General features: G+C 34.0%; 1 protein-coding gene across 1 annotated transcript; it reads right to left on the bottom strand.

Moving 5' to 3' along the window:
* On the bottom strand, window positions 1-12,454 carry LOC130047877 (uncharacterized). The gene is made up of 11 exons (XM_056143536.1): window positions 11,848-12,454; window positions 8,180-8,266; window positions 7,883-8,032; window positions 6,951-7,046; window positions 5,332-5,458; window positions 4,823-4,957; window positions 2,888-3,082; window positions 2,689-2,801; window positions 1,863-1,968; window positions 1,485-1,559; window positions 1-713 (listed from the first exon to the last, which is right to left on the bottom strand). The coding sequence occupies exons 4-11, from the start codon at window positions 7,002-7,004 to the stop codon at window positions 643-645; spliced, it is 876 nt and encodes a 291-aa protein (XP_055999511.1). The 5' UTR covers window positions 7,005-7,046; window positions 7,883-8,032; window positions 8,180-8,266; window positions 11,848-12,454; the 3' UTR covers window positions 1-642.
* Window positions 12,455-15,181: the final 2,727 nt, after the last annotated feature.

Below are 15,181 nucleotides of genomic sequence, written 5' to 3'. Positions count from 1 at the left end.
GCCATCTTTAATCTGTCTGCCAGTTACATACTAGAAGTTTGCAACTCTAATAGTTATCAGATTGCAATATGACATGTATTTATTTCTTTGTGTGCAAGTCAATTATATCAAATAATGTTTCGAAGGACACTTATTAAAACGAAGGGTGCTTACAAGTATAGTTGAGTGTATCCTGTCTTCAAGTATTCAATTTCCAAAATAGCTTTCATCCTTTCGCGACTGTCAGAATAATGTTTTCACCCAATTTCTGTATGTATTTAAACCTGTTCTGTGGTTTCGAATATTTATATATTTCTACATAAGCATTTGCGTGATTGTTAGTTTGAAAATCTGATTGACCGCATCGGTGATTCTTTGTTTCTGCATCATGTCGTATTTGGAGATGTTGGTGTGTCCTTTAGTAGTTAGATGATTATATATATTTTCGTCTTATTTGTCTTCTAAAAGCCGTGTCACTGAGGTGGTCATAATATCTCTCTCCTTCAAGATAGGGACTTTCTTCTTGAAGTTTTCTATTGTCTGCCATGTCATAAGCACAATTTTCTTCAAATGTACCATTTTCATCGAGCAAATATGCGGAAGTTTAGAATAATCTTAGACTTTTTAACGTGTCCATCTTTGAATCCTTTATAGGGATTGGCTTTATTTGTCCGGATGATGGTGCTTTGTGTCTTTCTGTTCTTTCAGTTTTAGCTGATGTTCGTTTCCGTCTGCTAAAAAATACATTAAGTACAATAGAGGTATAGAAAACGGTAATTGACACATAAAATAGGAAAGCGTATTGCAACGCAGCTTTCTTCACACTGAAATGTAATGAATCAATACATACTTATGTAACTATATAATATATAAGAAGTGGAAACCATGATAAATTTGAGATGATGTAAAATATATTGCAATCTCATTGTATTCAATGCATGTATTCATACCTTATGCAGAAGACTGTCAATCCTAAGCACACCAAAATCCGTTGCAACTACTGAGCACAGCTCAAGAACACCGAAGAACATAGTAGGACATAGTAGAATGCATTTGCTGTCTTTGTGGTTCATTTGATAAGCGAAATACATCAATTACGATTTATTTACTGTGAACTTACTTTGTACTCACGATACTCATTTCCGCTAAGTCTGTTGTAACACATGTTCCGCGTAATTTTATACCAGTAGACTTAAATTATGCAAGCTATTTTCATGTCAGCCATATGCAACTCACAGCGAAATTCAATACACGCGAACCAAATTAAAACTGATGATCCCCGAATGATGACTTTATGGGATTATGTACTCCTGGAGTACAAGTTTTCTCTGAAGATATATGCATAAAATTTGGGATTTTCACATCATCTGATTAAAACCAACAAATAATGAATGGCAGCAAATTTGCCTAAATGTATTTTTTTCATTTCGGATATTACTGTGTTCTAAATATTTTTACTATTACAAAATTATCCATTTTTTCCTAAAGCTTGTAAAAATAGTTACCGTTGTTTGTTAATGTCGTTGTCTCCAATATGTAGGACAATGTATGGTCAGAATAATTACGGGGAAGCCGTGACACTGCAACAAATCAAAAATGTATAGCGATGTAACGTTCTGTTATTATGAGGCAGATTGTGGCAAAGTCAACGATGACAGAATTCCAAATGTTGATATGTTAAAGAAAAAAAAAACTTAACGAAGCCCAGTATTCTCAAAACAAAATTCACTATATTATGCAGCGTGCGTTTCTACAACATGTTTTGATCATGAATACAAGCTGAATATTTACCATTATCAGTGAATATAAAATGCTAATAATTATAGATTCAAAATACAATCTGGAGATTCAAAAGACCAATTTGCAGTTTCTAAAGTTAATACCTTCTTCAGTCGTCTCCCTTGAGATAACACCGGTATTGGAAAAGCTAGGTTTTGTGACTGTCATCTTCAGAGCTGTTTTCGTGCTAGTCTCCTTAGTCACTATAATCTAAACAAAGCTGCATGTTTATCTAAACAAAATTTTATCGATAAATTTACTAAACAAAATGTCAATTAATTAACATTTGAACAGAATGCTGTAAATAAATCGTTTGATTTATTCTAGAAATCATTTATATAAACATATATAAATTGATAAATGAATTACAATGAATGTACCTCATACAAACAACAATAACAACAACAACAACAACAACAACAACAACAACAACAACAATACCACAGAATTGATTTTCGTCTATACGTCGACAGTTGAAACCAACCAAAATAAAAAAAAATGATCATGTTATTTTCTATAAAATCTCATCATTTTAATTTTGTCTTTGGGATTCTCCGTCCTATTGACCGGTCGGATGGCCCAAAGCATTTGCTTCGTAACCGGGAGGTCATGAATTCAAGCCCCACTCGTGCCATGGCCGCGTCAAACCTAAGACGTAAACATAGGTAGTGATTGCTCCTTCGCCAAACTCTTGGCATTTAAAAGTGAGAATCACTGATCTTTCAGATATGACCATCAAACGGAGGTCCCGTGTCATGACAGAGAATTCCTTATAGGAATTATGAGATTGACCACTGTTCGTTATCTTCAACTTTTCTTCCTTTGTAAATGTCGTAAAAATACCAAATACATTGTTTATGACAAAACCCAAACAAATAATGTATTAAACACAGGGTTACATTCTACGATTATATTCATAATTCAAATTACCTCCGAACACACTGCTTCGTCTACCTCAAGATTGCAATCACCGAATCGGCAACCATCTTTACAAAGCTGACAGGCCATGGTGTTTCGTTTGTCGACATCGGATAACATTCCCCCTGATTAAACCAAAGAAAAGTAAGCAATATAATAAGGGCAAAACATACAAATACAAAGGAGAATCAAACGGAATAATGATACAAACCTTTATCAAAACGAGTGTAACTCTCCCTCGAGAATGCAATCCACACTGGCTCTAAATTGTTTTTAATGCTTGATTTACATGTATTCTTGAAAAACGTTTCAACGTCTTTTCCAAAGTAGTTAGAAGGATTTTGCATCAATTTGTATTTTAAAATGAAATTTATCGGATTTAAATGATAAACTTGATTGATGGAATCTAAAATGAAAAGAAAATACCAGTTGATTTCAATCATCAAATGGGATTATTTACTAGTGCTGATGAAAGGAGCTAATGTTTCTACTCCTAAGTGATGTATTTTGGAGTGAATCTCATGAAAGACAACCTCTAGGAAAAGGGCATCCAAAAATACAGAAATCCTGTCATATACCAATTGTAAACTCAAGGAAGCCTAAATATTTGATAACACTTTATTTAGTCTGGAAAGCCAATAGGTGAATGAAAAATGTTTGGGCTTTCGTTGAACTTTCAATCTTTTAACTGATGGCATAATGGTAAAGTTTGTTGAAGCCTGCGCTGCTACTCGAAATTCCAAATCTATGTCCTTTTAGAAAAACGTTATTGATGATGTCATAAATTTCGAATGTAATCCTGTCGCGATCCGGGTTAGAATATGTACCCCTTGCTTGTCGTAAGAGGTGACTAAATGGGGCGATCCTTCGGATGAGACTGTAAACATCGAGGTTACGTGTCACAGCAGGTGTAGCACGATAACAATCCCACCCTACTCAAAGGTATTAAGCGCCGAGCATATGACTAAATTTTGCAGCCACTTAACGGCAATGGTGCCGTATATATATCAGTGAAATATTCTCGATCGGGACATTAAACAATATACAGCCACAACCGCCCTGAGCCCTATATCTTGATCACATTAACGAATAATAATAAGAATCAATCTATCAATTTTCCATCGATGTAAAATGTGAAAAACAGTAATGGAATCGGCAGTATATAAGACAAGGGTTCTACTTCCCTACCAAAATTGACAGCGGTCCACATATGTTAAAATTAAATGCGTTTTGTACAAAAAACACAACACAATTCGTCTGTTGTTCTCAAAATGACATAGGTTCAGAACCATGACATCATAAATGAAGTGTTACTAAAATGACATAGATTCGGTTGGTTGTTTGGTCGTTGACGCGTCGACAGAAGATACTTCTCCTAGGCACCTGATCCCACCATATGTATTTAGATATTCACCTTTTAGAATTAATAATTATAGATTTGATTTGACTTTCCCTCTTTTTATAGTACAAATGTACGCACTGATTTGTAACCTAAACTTTGTAAATTTTAGGGGGGTGGTGCGCCCAAGTCCCCTCTATATCAGCCAGTGCTTTTATATAAAGAACTATGTTATTGCATATTAGAGATGATTTAATGATGTAAATCTTGCTCTTTTTATGCCCTACTTAATGTTACATCATCCTGACTTTAAGGACAATATGCTTGCATAGCATTTTTAAATAGTTCAGCCTTATTCCTATTGAGAAAATTTCAAAATATAGTTTCCATATATATATCTATGCTAAACATAGTATAGATTTATGTCATAGACTACCCTGACACTTCGGAATTTTTCAAAAAGCTTCGGATCTGCATTATTTACGTACACATTCAATGAAGTTCTGGCATGACGTTTCTCTAGATGATTTCTAAACGATATTTGCTTGTGTTTAACCATCGAGGAGGGATGCTGAGCCTTTCGGTTTGAAAACTGCAATGATTTTAGGGAAAAAGCTCGCTTGAGCTACATGCAATTTTTTATATTAAGGTGGGGTGGATTAATTGATTGTTTATTGTTTAACGTCCCTTTCGAAAATGTTTCACCCATATAGAGACGTGGGGTGGAAAACGTTATCAGAAATTGTCAGAAATTGTAATGACATTGGAAAAAAATATTATGAAAGGGACAGAAATGAGAGATGTTACCTTGTATTTCACAAGCTGTACGCGTAGCAAAATTCGAATCACAATGAAAAACCTCGTAACTTGTATAACCAGTGCACTGTATGACAATACAGCATGGATAGGCAGCTGGAAATCTGTCATCCCTTTGTCTTCCAACTGTTGTAAAACATGAATGTAATGTGAAGTTTAGTGTCAGAACGCTAAATGTTCCACTGGAGTCTTGAAATTATGGTACAGGGAATGTTAAGCAAATATTATAAAGAAGATTTATAGCAATGTGAGCTGTAATTGGCAAGAGAGTTTTATGGGTATGCATTATAACCCGTTTTAATCTATCATGAAAATTACAATGAGATAACGATGTTTCAATCCCAGCAACATCTTTTATTTTAAAAAGTAGAATACTTGCTTTCTTTCAAGACAATATTTCAATTACGAATGCATGATACAAGAGTGACCTTAGTTAAACGCTCGGGGAAGTTTAGTGCATGCACAAACATTTGTTGATAGTAAAATGGAAGTGAAAATACCAGACAAATATGTGCGATATTTGGAACAATTTGATCCATTCCCAGAACTGCAGGTTCCCTTACACCGACTATTGCAGTTGTTCAGGAGAGGTAATATCTTGTGTTTCAAGCAAAAACAGTTTTGATCCTACAAAGGAAATACATGTATTTTCGAAATGAATTTTGTGCATTTGTTATGATTCTGGATTAAATTTTGATTTTGGTCCATAATATACTGCGAGGAAACATTGTAAATGCAATTATTATATAGCGCTCTATCAACATTAGTTCTCTAACGTGCTTTACAAATGTGAGAGAAAAAAATAATATAAAATCAATGTGCACATACAAGTGAATAAGATATTCATAATGTCAGAATTAAGATGCATAATTGTCATTATTAATATATAGCGCCTAATGCAACGATATAATTACCATAATAACATATAAAACAACCCTTATGAATAATTAAATACATAGAAAAGACATGGGTATAATAACAAATTACAGTTCAAATATCAACTATTGAAGGTTTTTTTGTTTAAAAAATGTAACAGCACAGTAAGAGCTGTAATGTAAAAGCACTAAGTATATAAAAGAAATCACAAATTAAAGATGCGTTTTGAGGTCCGCTTTAAAACTAGACAGTGAAGTACATTGTCTGAGTTTAAAAGGCAGAGAGTTCCAGAGACTAGATGCGGCCTTATCCAAACGTAGATCTCCATCTTTGATTTTACATTTTGGGTTACCTGATATACGTGAAAGATACATACAGTATGATAGATTAAACAGATATTTCTTTCTTGAAAAATGAATTAGAGAGTATAATCAATGAAAGATTTAGTGTCTGCAAAAATATCATCTTTTTAATCAACTTATCATTGACAATTGTCCCATTAAATGATACTCCCAGACCGCGAAACATGAACTCTCAAAACTAGAGATACTGGGGGATTGTGATTGATTGATTGAATATTGTTTAACGTCCCTCTCGAGGATATTTCACTCGTATGGAGACATCACCATTGCCGGTGAAAGGCTGCAAAATTTAGGCCTATGCTCGGCGCTTATGACCATTGAGCAGGGAGGGATCTTTATCGTGCCACACCTGTTGCGACACTGGACCTCGGTTTTTGCGGTCTCATCCGAAAGACTGCCGCATTTAGTCGCCTCTTACAACAAGCAAAGGGGTATTGAGGACCTATTCTAACCCGGATCCCCACGGGATCTGGGGAATTGTGATCTGTTACAGTAAAATGACGTCACAAATAAAAAGAGTAGGCATGATTTGAACAGTGTGGACGATCGTAAAAACATTGAACTTAAATTGTAGTTTTCGATGTGAATTTCAATCCTGTATCATAACAAATATTATCAGTAAATTCATTGTATCACAATTTACTACCAGTAAATAATCATTAATTATGATCAATGTGACGCCGAATATTTTGACTGTAACAGATCACAATCACGAACCCTGTACTTTTTCCAATCTTGCCACGTAATGTTCTACTGTCTCAATAAACAATGATACTCTTTTTAAAATGCGTAAAATCTATCCTACATGCATACAGCATTCACATATTATTTGAATACCTTAGTACCAAATAAAAATGAAAACTTTTTGCTTTTTCCCATACAAAGCTCTTGGCATAGACCAGCAGAAGGATAATGTGACATATGAAGGACAGCATCGTCTCTCAGAGCAGGATCCTGATCAGAGTATTTGTAGCATCCTAAAATACCACCAAATTAAGAAAACACGAATTAAACCGATATTTAGAATAACATAATAAGATGAATATATGTTATCTTATGAAAATCCAATTTGCTCATCTGGTGCATCAAAATTGGTACCGTATAAGTTTTACATTATGACCCCTGGGTCGAGGCCTCTGCTGGTGGACTGTTAGTCCCCGAGGGTCTCTACAGCCCAGTAGCTAAGTACTTCGTTACTAACTTGAAAATACGGATGTATATTTAATTGCTGTTATAAAATTTAGAAATTCATTTCAAAATTAAGGATTATCTCCCTCATGCATAGCTCTTATCCTTGGACGAATTTGTCTCCACTTTTTTGGCACGCTGTTTTTGGCTATATTTAGCTCTAAAACTTCATAGTTATTTCGGATTTCAAAGATTTCGGTTGAGCATCACTGAAGAGACATTATTTGTCGAAATGCGCATCTGGTGCATCAAAATTGGTACCATATAAGTTTTACATCTTTGTGTGCATTTTGCATATGCTTGTCTGAATGTGTCATATTAAGCGAAAAATTTACATAATTGGTTGACGGTAATTGATGCCATTAGCATTATTCTTAATCACACATATCTTGTTTGAACGAGATCTAAGAAGATGACAACAATACATTGATATACAACAAATTAAGGAAATACATGGTACGAACTGATAGTATGTAGATTTGTCAAGGTGTGTATATCATTTAAATTAAATGTATTGGATTATTTTGATCATGCTATGACTACAATAGAGAACTTTGCTGTCGCAAAGCAAAGATTGAAAAATACATAAAATACAATCCGTACTTTAAATAGAAAAATCTGTTACCAAGATTTTGCATCCATGAATATCGACGTTCATGAAGGCTGGTCCAGGAAGGTTGGGTCGTACGAGGTCTTGAGACAAGAGTTTGTCCTACTAAAGGACATTTATTTTGTGCCTCAAACCACGTGAAACCGCATACCCCAAATAAAAGAGCTTTAAATACAAAAAGATTTAGTCACCGAAAGAATATAAATTTATCTTTATGTATCTGTAATGTCTTGTGCTTCTTTTAATAATGTAAATCTACAATTTTATTTTCGTTACATTGGAATAAGATTTGTAAAACAGAATTATATATACCTATCGATATCAGTAGTCTGGTTGTCTGGAAATTCCATACATAAAGGTATAGTATTTGACGATTAATTGTGTTCTCCATTCCATTCACTACAAAATGAATATCCATTTTATTACATATCACCTTTTGAATTAAGAGAATATTATCTTCAGACGTCATGTTCCAATTTGGACAAAAATATATAACATAAAATTTTGAGAGGAAGTGTAGTTTTTCTGGTCATTTTTTGGCGCTCTTTTGCATCACATGTAGATTATAAGTTTTTAAAAGCTTTGACAGCGTAATTTAGTAAGTGAAAGATAGATTTGCATATACTTAATGAGAATGAAGAAGGTCATGACTTCTCCAAATTTACATACAAAACTCTCGAGTTTCACAATTTCATATTCCCTTGCATCTAAATGTAATATCTACCAATTGGTTCAATAAATGCGAAATAAATAAAAACATGCGATTCATGAAAATGTGAAGATAACGAACAGTGATCAATCTCATAAATCCTATAAGGAATACAAAATTAAGAGTTGGGTAAACACAGAACCCTGAATAAACCAAAGGCGTATATAATTGCTGCGCGTTTCGAGTAGAAATGGTTAGTAATATGTTACAACAATTCTATAATTTGTTTTGAAACTTAAGTTTGGGAGAAATAGTACCATATTTTAATCACGCCGATTAGGAACCTGTACGATGGGATATAGGGTGGGGAAAATTCAGTTCAATTGGTGTGTCCAGGGGTCCGTGTTTGCCCAACTATCTATTTTGTATTGCTTGCAGGAGTTATGAGATTGATCACTGTTCGTTATCTTCACCTTGCATGAAAGCCATGAAATACTACAGGAGGTACAAACACTCTCTAAATATACATTAACATAAAGGCAAAACTAGGAGTAAATGACAATGTTATTAATCTTACAAATGAACATATAAAGTTTTCGTAATGATAAACTATAAGTGGAAGTCGACATATCTTTAGTCTTCGGGAGAAGACAAACTTTTTACAGGTTCTAATTCACGTCGCACCAAGCTGCTAGATTGATGTTCAAGCCATGTATTTGAAGTTCATGCCATGTGTTTGAAGTCGACATTTATCTAAAATTCGTTTGAAAAAAACCTCAACAGGTAATTAATGCTCATAATGATCTCGTTATCACGAGAAAAAATCTCGAAATTACTAGAAAAAAGGACAATGGAAATTTCGAGATAATTGCCTATATTTGTTTGATAATTTGAACTATATACCAACGCATGCATATTGTATTGATGCCATTTAATACTGTAGACAAAAGACTTGATATTTCTTGAACAAGAGTACCGGAAACAGTCAGAAGCTTTTTGAAAATGTGAAGATAATGAACAATAACTCCTATATGGAATACAAAATAAAGCGTTGGGCAAACACTGACCCCTGGATATACCAGAGGTGAGATCAGGTGCCTAGGAAATGTAAGCATCCCCTGCCGACCGGCAACACCCGCCATCAACTATATTTCTTGATCAGGTAAATGGTGCAACCCGCAGTCAAAATCAGTGTGCCAAGAACGGCCTAATAATTGGTAATAAACATATCAGACAGCATTAAGAGGTAATCTAAGATTTTTCTTAAGGAGTTTGTTTTCTAGGAAATTGATTAACAAACACGAGAAAAATTCCACGACCTTTACTTCAGACATTATTAATCATAATCAAGATGTGAAGTACTTCCTTTTACATCGTATGGATAAAGGATCCTACTTGTAGATGAAAACTTTGCCCAAAAGGTAGATAAACAGGCAAGGAGCCTTGTGTGTAAATCATCTATGAAAAGTTGACTTAAGTTCAACAATCGGTAATTTCGTTTCAAACATCAAAGGAAAAAAAATGTTGGGAATCTAAATCAATACGAAACACATCAACTTGAAATTGTTTACAAAGGCCTCATAACTTAAAAAATTTGAGAGAAGTGAAATAAACAAATAATATACCGTTCGTTTTAGCTCAAAAGTGACTAAATTTAATCACCAGTTATTTTTTTCAAGAATTGAAGAAAATCAACATCCTTGCCACTTGGTGATCTTCAATTCCCATTAAAATGATAAGTAGAAGAATCTATAAAACAGGATGATCCTCTCCTAAAAACTGCGATAAGAATAACATGTAGACGGACAAAGCATGTACTTTCACATGATATATAGGGCTCACGGCTGGTGTGACAGGTCGACAGGGGATGCTTACTCCTCCTATGCACCTGATCCAATCTCTGGTGTGTCCGGGTGTCGGTGTTTGCCCAACTATTCATTTTGTATTGCTTATAGGAGTTACGAGATTGATCACTGTTCGTTATCTTCACCTTTCATTCAATTTGAAACCAAGTGGTAACTCCCGCAAGAGAGATCGAATTGGAAAAAAATTACAACATGATCTAGATTGACTCACAAGATTACTACAATACAAGTTTCAGTTTAAGATGTGACGGAGAACATAATATGGAAAAGGAACCCCAAACGGATGGGCGGGGTGGTGGTGGAAGGACGGATGGATACATATCGTAGCACAGTAATATCTAAGGACGGACATATAAAACAGGATCTGCCCTATAACAAGTATAATTATTGTGTGTTGATTATTTACCCAAGCAATCTATAGCGAGTATCATTATTGTGTGTTGATTATTTACTCAATCAATCTATAGCGAGTATAATTATTGTATGTGGATTATCTACCTGAGCAATCTGTAACGAGTGTAATTATTGTGTTGATTATTTACCCAAACAATCTATAACGAGTATCATTATTGTGTGTGGATTATCTACCCAAACAATCTTTAACGAGTATCAGGATTGTGTGTGGATTATTTATCCAAGAAATCTATAACGGAATTCAGTGTTTTTCAAAACACGAGATTGCTGTCTCGTATATATGGGAGAAAATTATTCCTTGATATTAATCGGCTTTCGTACCAATCAGCGCCCTAGTTTTTGAATTGGATTTTAAATTGATGAAACTTTTCCTTGTATTCTTAATCAATAAGTGTTTATTCTTTTCTTTAACATTTATGCGACGATGTACGGACAAATTGAATAATGCGCGTTGTCAGATAAATATATAAAACAATCCAATTATTTTAACGCTTATGTTCACATTATTTTAAATGTGATTTTTAGAAATGTCGGAGTGATACCCCATTTCGCGAACTATACGTACGTGTCAGTCAACACGTTGAAATGTATCGAACATTTCTCAAGTATATATATATAACTTTTCGTGACATTTTAGGAGTTATTCACTTGCATCCTATTTTGTTTCTACAAGAAAGGTTGGGTAGTCTACCAGATTTGTTTTGGAGCAAATTTTGATAGCGAGCTGTGTTAAGCAAATATGTGAAGTCATCTCTTGTTGTAAACAGGGGGAGACAAATCATTGGAGCAACGGGGATCATACCCGGGACCTTAGCATTGCTACTCAAATGATGTAACCACTGCGTTAGCCAGGCTGATATATGAAGATTACCACAGTACAAAATCTAAACCCATTTCATAAATTATACAAGAACTCTTCATGTTGAGATGTAAAACAATTTTAGAAAATATCAGGAACGTCAGTGACTACAATAACTAGGTGTCTGAGACTCAGAAATAAACGGAAGTTTACAATATTATTTTCAACAAAAATAAACATTGATTTGACTTACCGCTGGAGAGTCAATGAAGAAGAAAACTAATTGATGTCGGCGAAAATAATACAACTTTAGGGATGATCGAAATACTCACTTCCTGCGTGCAGTTTGATTATCTATGGAGGACCTCTGGAAACTGATCTAAGTAATTCCGTTATTAGGGAAGAAACTCAAATTACATTCAAGATCTCTTGGCACTTACTTATTCTATTTTGGGTTCTTCTCATGATAAACTTTATCACCTCACACATGTATGTATAAAAGCGAAACAAAAAACTGTCAGAAACCCAAAGTCAAGAATGGACGTTTGTTGGTGAAAAACGGGTAAAAAAAATAATTTGCTGATGCAACAACAGCCACAAAAAGGTCAATCATATAGTCTGGTTACTAATATACATGTAAGAATGAATTGTAAATAAAATCACTACAATTATGAGCAAATCTTTAAAAAAAAAAGCTACTTATTAACTTATAACAACTACTTTGAAGTAATTTCTAAGTTAGGAATATGTCAAACAACTCACAAAATGTTTTACAACGATAGCGATGCGAGCTTCTCGCTTTTCTTGAACATGCTGACCATGCTATTTTAGAAAAGATCATACAGGTATATTATTTAGCTATCGTTTATTAATTTTTGATAGTACTTTCTGGCTTTTATGTTTTGTATAATTTTTTAGCAAAGATTTTTGCCATTTTTTGGTGTTGGAAATTTAGCGCATCAGAATCTGCTATACGAACATTGTTCACTCATTTTTTAATTTTGTGCAACATATTTTTCATAGATCAGTGCATTATATATTTGCAATGATTTACTTCGATCACTTTCAAGTGCTACTTTGCATAAATTGCATTCGTAGGATTATTACGGTTTTTCAGATTGCCACATGAAGTTTGACAACAATGGATGTGCGAGTTCTTTGAACATGTTTTCTGCTCTATTAGCATCGGTCAATTACTGGTTATTTCTATTATGTAGCATTTATTTATTCATTATTTATCATCACGCGCAAACATTTTGTTCCCATGTTTTATGATTTCTGAACTTCTTGATTTCGAATATTGTTTCAGTTTGTGCAAAAGGTTTAGAAATGTTTAACTGGTGAATACAAATCGCAATATCATTATCTGAGGAGGCTGTTCACTTGAAATTTAAAATCTCAAACAATTTGGAGCTGGCTATGTGGTAAAGCATTCCAACCTTGCACTGAATTTACGAAGAATGGCCATTTCCTACAGTCATAAATTGCTACATGTAGTTGGATTGCAAAGACATGATGTTGTTAAATGTGTGTTTGTCTGTTCATTAGCTAGAATAAATTTTGTGATTCCACGATTTGTTGGTAGTGATCTTGTATACCATCAACAGTCTTCTTATCCTGGATTTTGTAAAGCTTGGCCACTCCAGTTGGTCTAACATCGATCTTACACTTGATCTGTTTTGATAGTTGACGTCTAGCTAATCTTCTCTGAACTTTTTCTAATTGGTCTATGTGAACCTGTTGGTATAGGTCCCATACAGTGGTTGAATATTCTAACTGTGGTCTTACTAGTAATTTTTATGCCTTCGTGCGAGATGATATATTAATTTTATATTCCGTCTTAAGGTAATTCCCCATATCACGTCAAATGACGTTAGAAACGTTATTCACGGGTCACAAACGTTACCACACATTCAACGAACCCAATGCCATTTTGGTGAATTTTAGACCGTTTTAGGACTGATTGTTTGAAAGGAAACAACACAGATTTAGAATTACAAAACAACAACATACGAATCGCAATATTACATACAAACCCGTTATATACAAAACAACGCTCGGGAGAGAAAATGCTTATAGTTATATACATCGCGAAGTCGTAAACTCTCCATACACATTGCGTTATGACACACAGTCGCTTTAGTAATTCCCGTGAGATTTCTGCAAATAATACAGATTATGATGTTAAATCGTGTTGTCAACCTTCAATATATCTATTGTAGGCCATTTTTTTTTTGTGATTTCTGATCATTAATGACGGGTAGAAATATCGAATCTCCTACAACAAAATTCAAATGTTTGTGTGCTACATGTACTGTCAGTCTCAATTTTTTTTCGTCACGACGTAAAAATATATATGCATAATCTAAAGCTACATGACATTGCAAAATTTTATATTTATTTACACGACAAAAATCGCTTTTGAGCCCCCCCCCCCCCCAATCCATAATAAATGTGCATATACATGTATGTGCATATCTCTGTTTTTTCTATACGCTGACATTTTGTCACATATTTATCTCTAGGTGTCGTACGTTTGTGTTCTTGTGAGTACAATATGGATCATGGGTATTACACGTAATTTTTTTTAATTTATTTAAAACACTGTTCTGGCCGGACATGACCTTCACTGATGTTTTAATTAGAACGTCTCGGAATGTACGCGGTACTACATGTCGTTAACACTCACAGCGCATGGTTGTATCATATTTTAAAATACTACCAGGAATTAGAAATTACTAAGGGGGCGAGGAGTGCAGAATTCGGATGTTTTAAAACAATATTTGATTTTCCTAAAATTTGCAACGTGAGCATAGGTTAGCATTCTCTGAATGAACGTTAAAAATGTAAAAGTAATTCTGATCTACATCACTTCGTTTGTTCAACTAGATCTAAGGATATAATTTTATATTTTCATCCATTGTGACGTCATGTCGACGTCAGTGTTCATAGGACGTAGGAAATTAATTTAGTAAGCTCTATAGTAAAGTTAAGATTTTCCTAACTTTCAGCCCGATCCCTAAAGCTTACAACAATCAAAGAAAGTGGTTTTTAGTTATTTAAAGCTTTAATGTTTTAAACTGTTTTTCAAAACCCACCCTGTAATAATTCTTGAAAGGGTAATTTAGTAATGTAAAAGATGAATGAAACATATTTGCAGAGACAGGAATTTTAGACACTATTTTCCAATGTGCGTTTTTTCAAAGTTTTTAACCGAGAGGGGTCATTGGACTCTCAAATTATCCGATACCCTATTTACCTCTGATGTCAAATAATTGCTGGAGTGTAAAGGTAAACCATATTGAAATGTTTAAAAAATCTGAAGGTTTTTGAAAATATAATTTTCCGGATATGGTAGGCTATGATTAGTCAAATTTTACTACTGTACGTGGATTTTGATAACTTTGAAACCAAGATCATGATTCAGTAGATGAAAAATTATTGAGAACAGTAAAATACAATGCATTTTCTTCAATTCATATGAAAGAAACATATTTCTATCGTTTAGATAAATACAGTGCCTTAAAATCAATGTATATTAACACTACTTGTTTTAAAGTAATGTGTTCTATTTTTAGAAGCGGCTA

This window comes from Ostrea edulis, chromosome 7 (assembly GCF_947568905.1).
Source record: "Ostrea edulis chromosome 7, xbOstEdul1.1, whole genome shotgun sequence".
In the NCBI taxonomy this organism is placed as follows: domain Eukaryota; kingdom Metazoa; phylum Mollusca; class Bivalvia; order Ostreida; family Ostreidae; genus Ostrea; species Ostrea edulis.
This window is presented reverse-complemented; position numbering and strand designations above follow the sequence as displayed.

Coding starts and splice junctions, on each gene's coding strand:
- LOC130047877 (XM_056143536.1), bottom strand. CDS start 7,004: ATGCTGTCCTTCATATGTCACATTATCCTTCTGCTGGTCTATGCCAAG. Junction 5,459..6,950: donor TGGTCTATGCCAAGAGCTTT/GTATGGGAAAAA, acceptor TTTCCTTTGTAG/GATCAAAACTGTTTTTGCTT. Junction 1,560..1,862: donor AAGGGAGACGACTGAAGAAG/GTATTAACTTTA, acceptor GATTTGTTGCAG/TGTCACGGCTTCCCCGTAAT.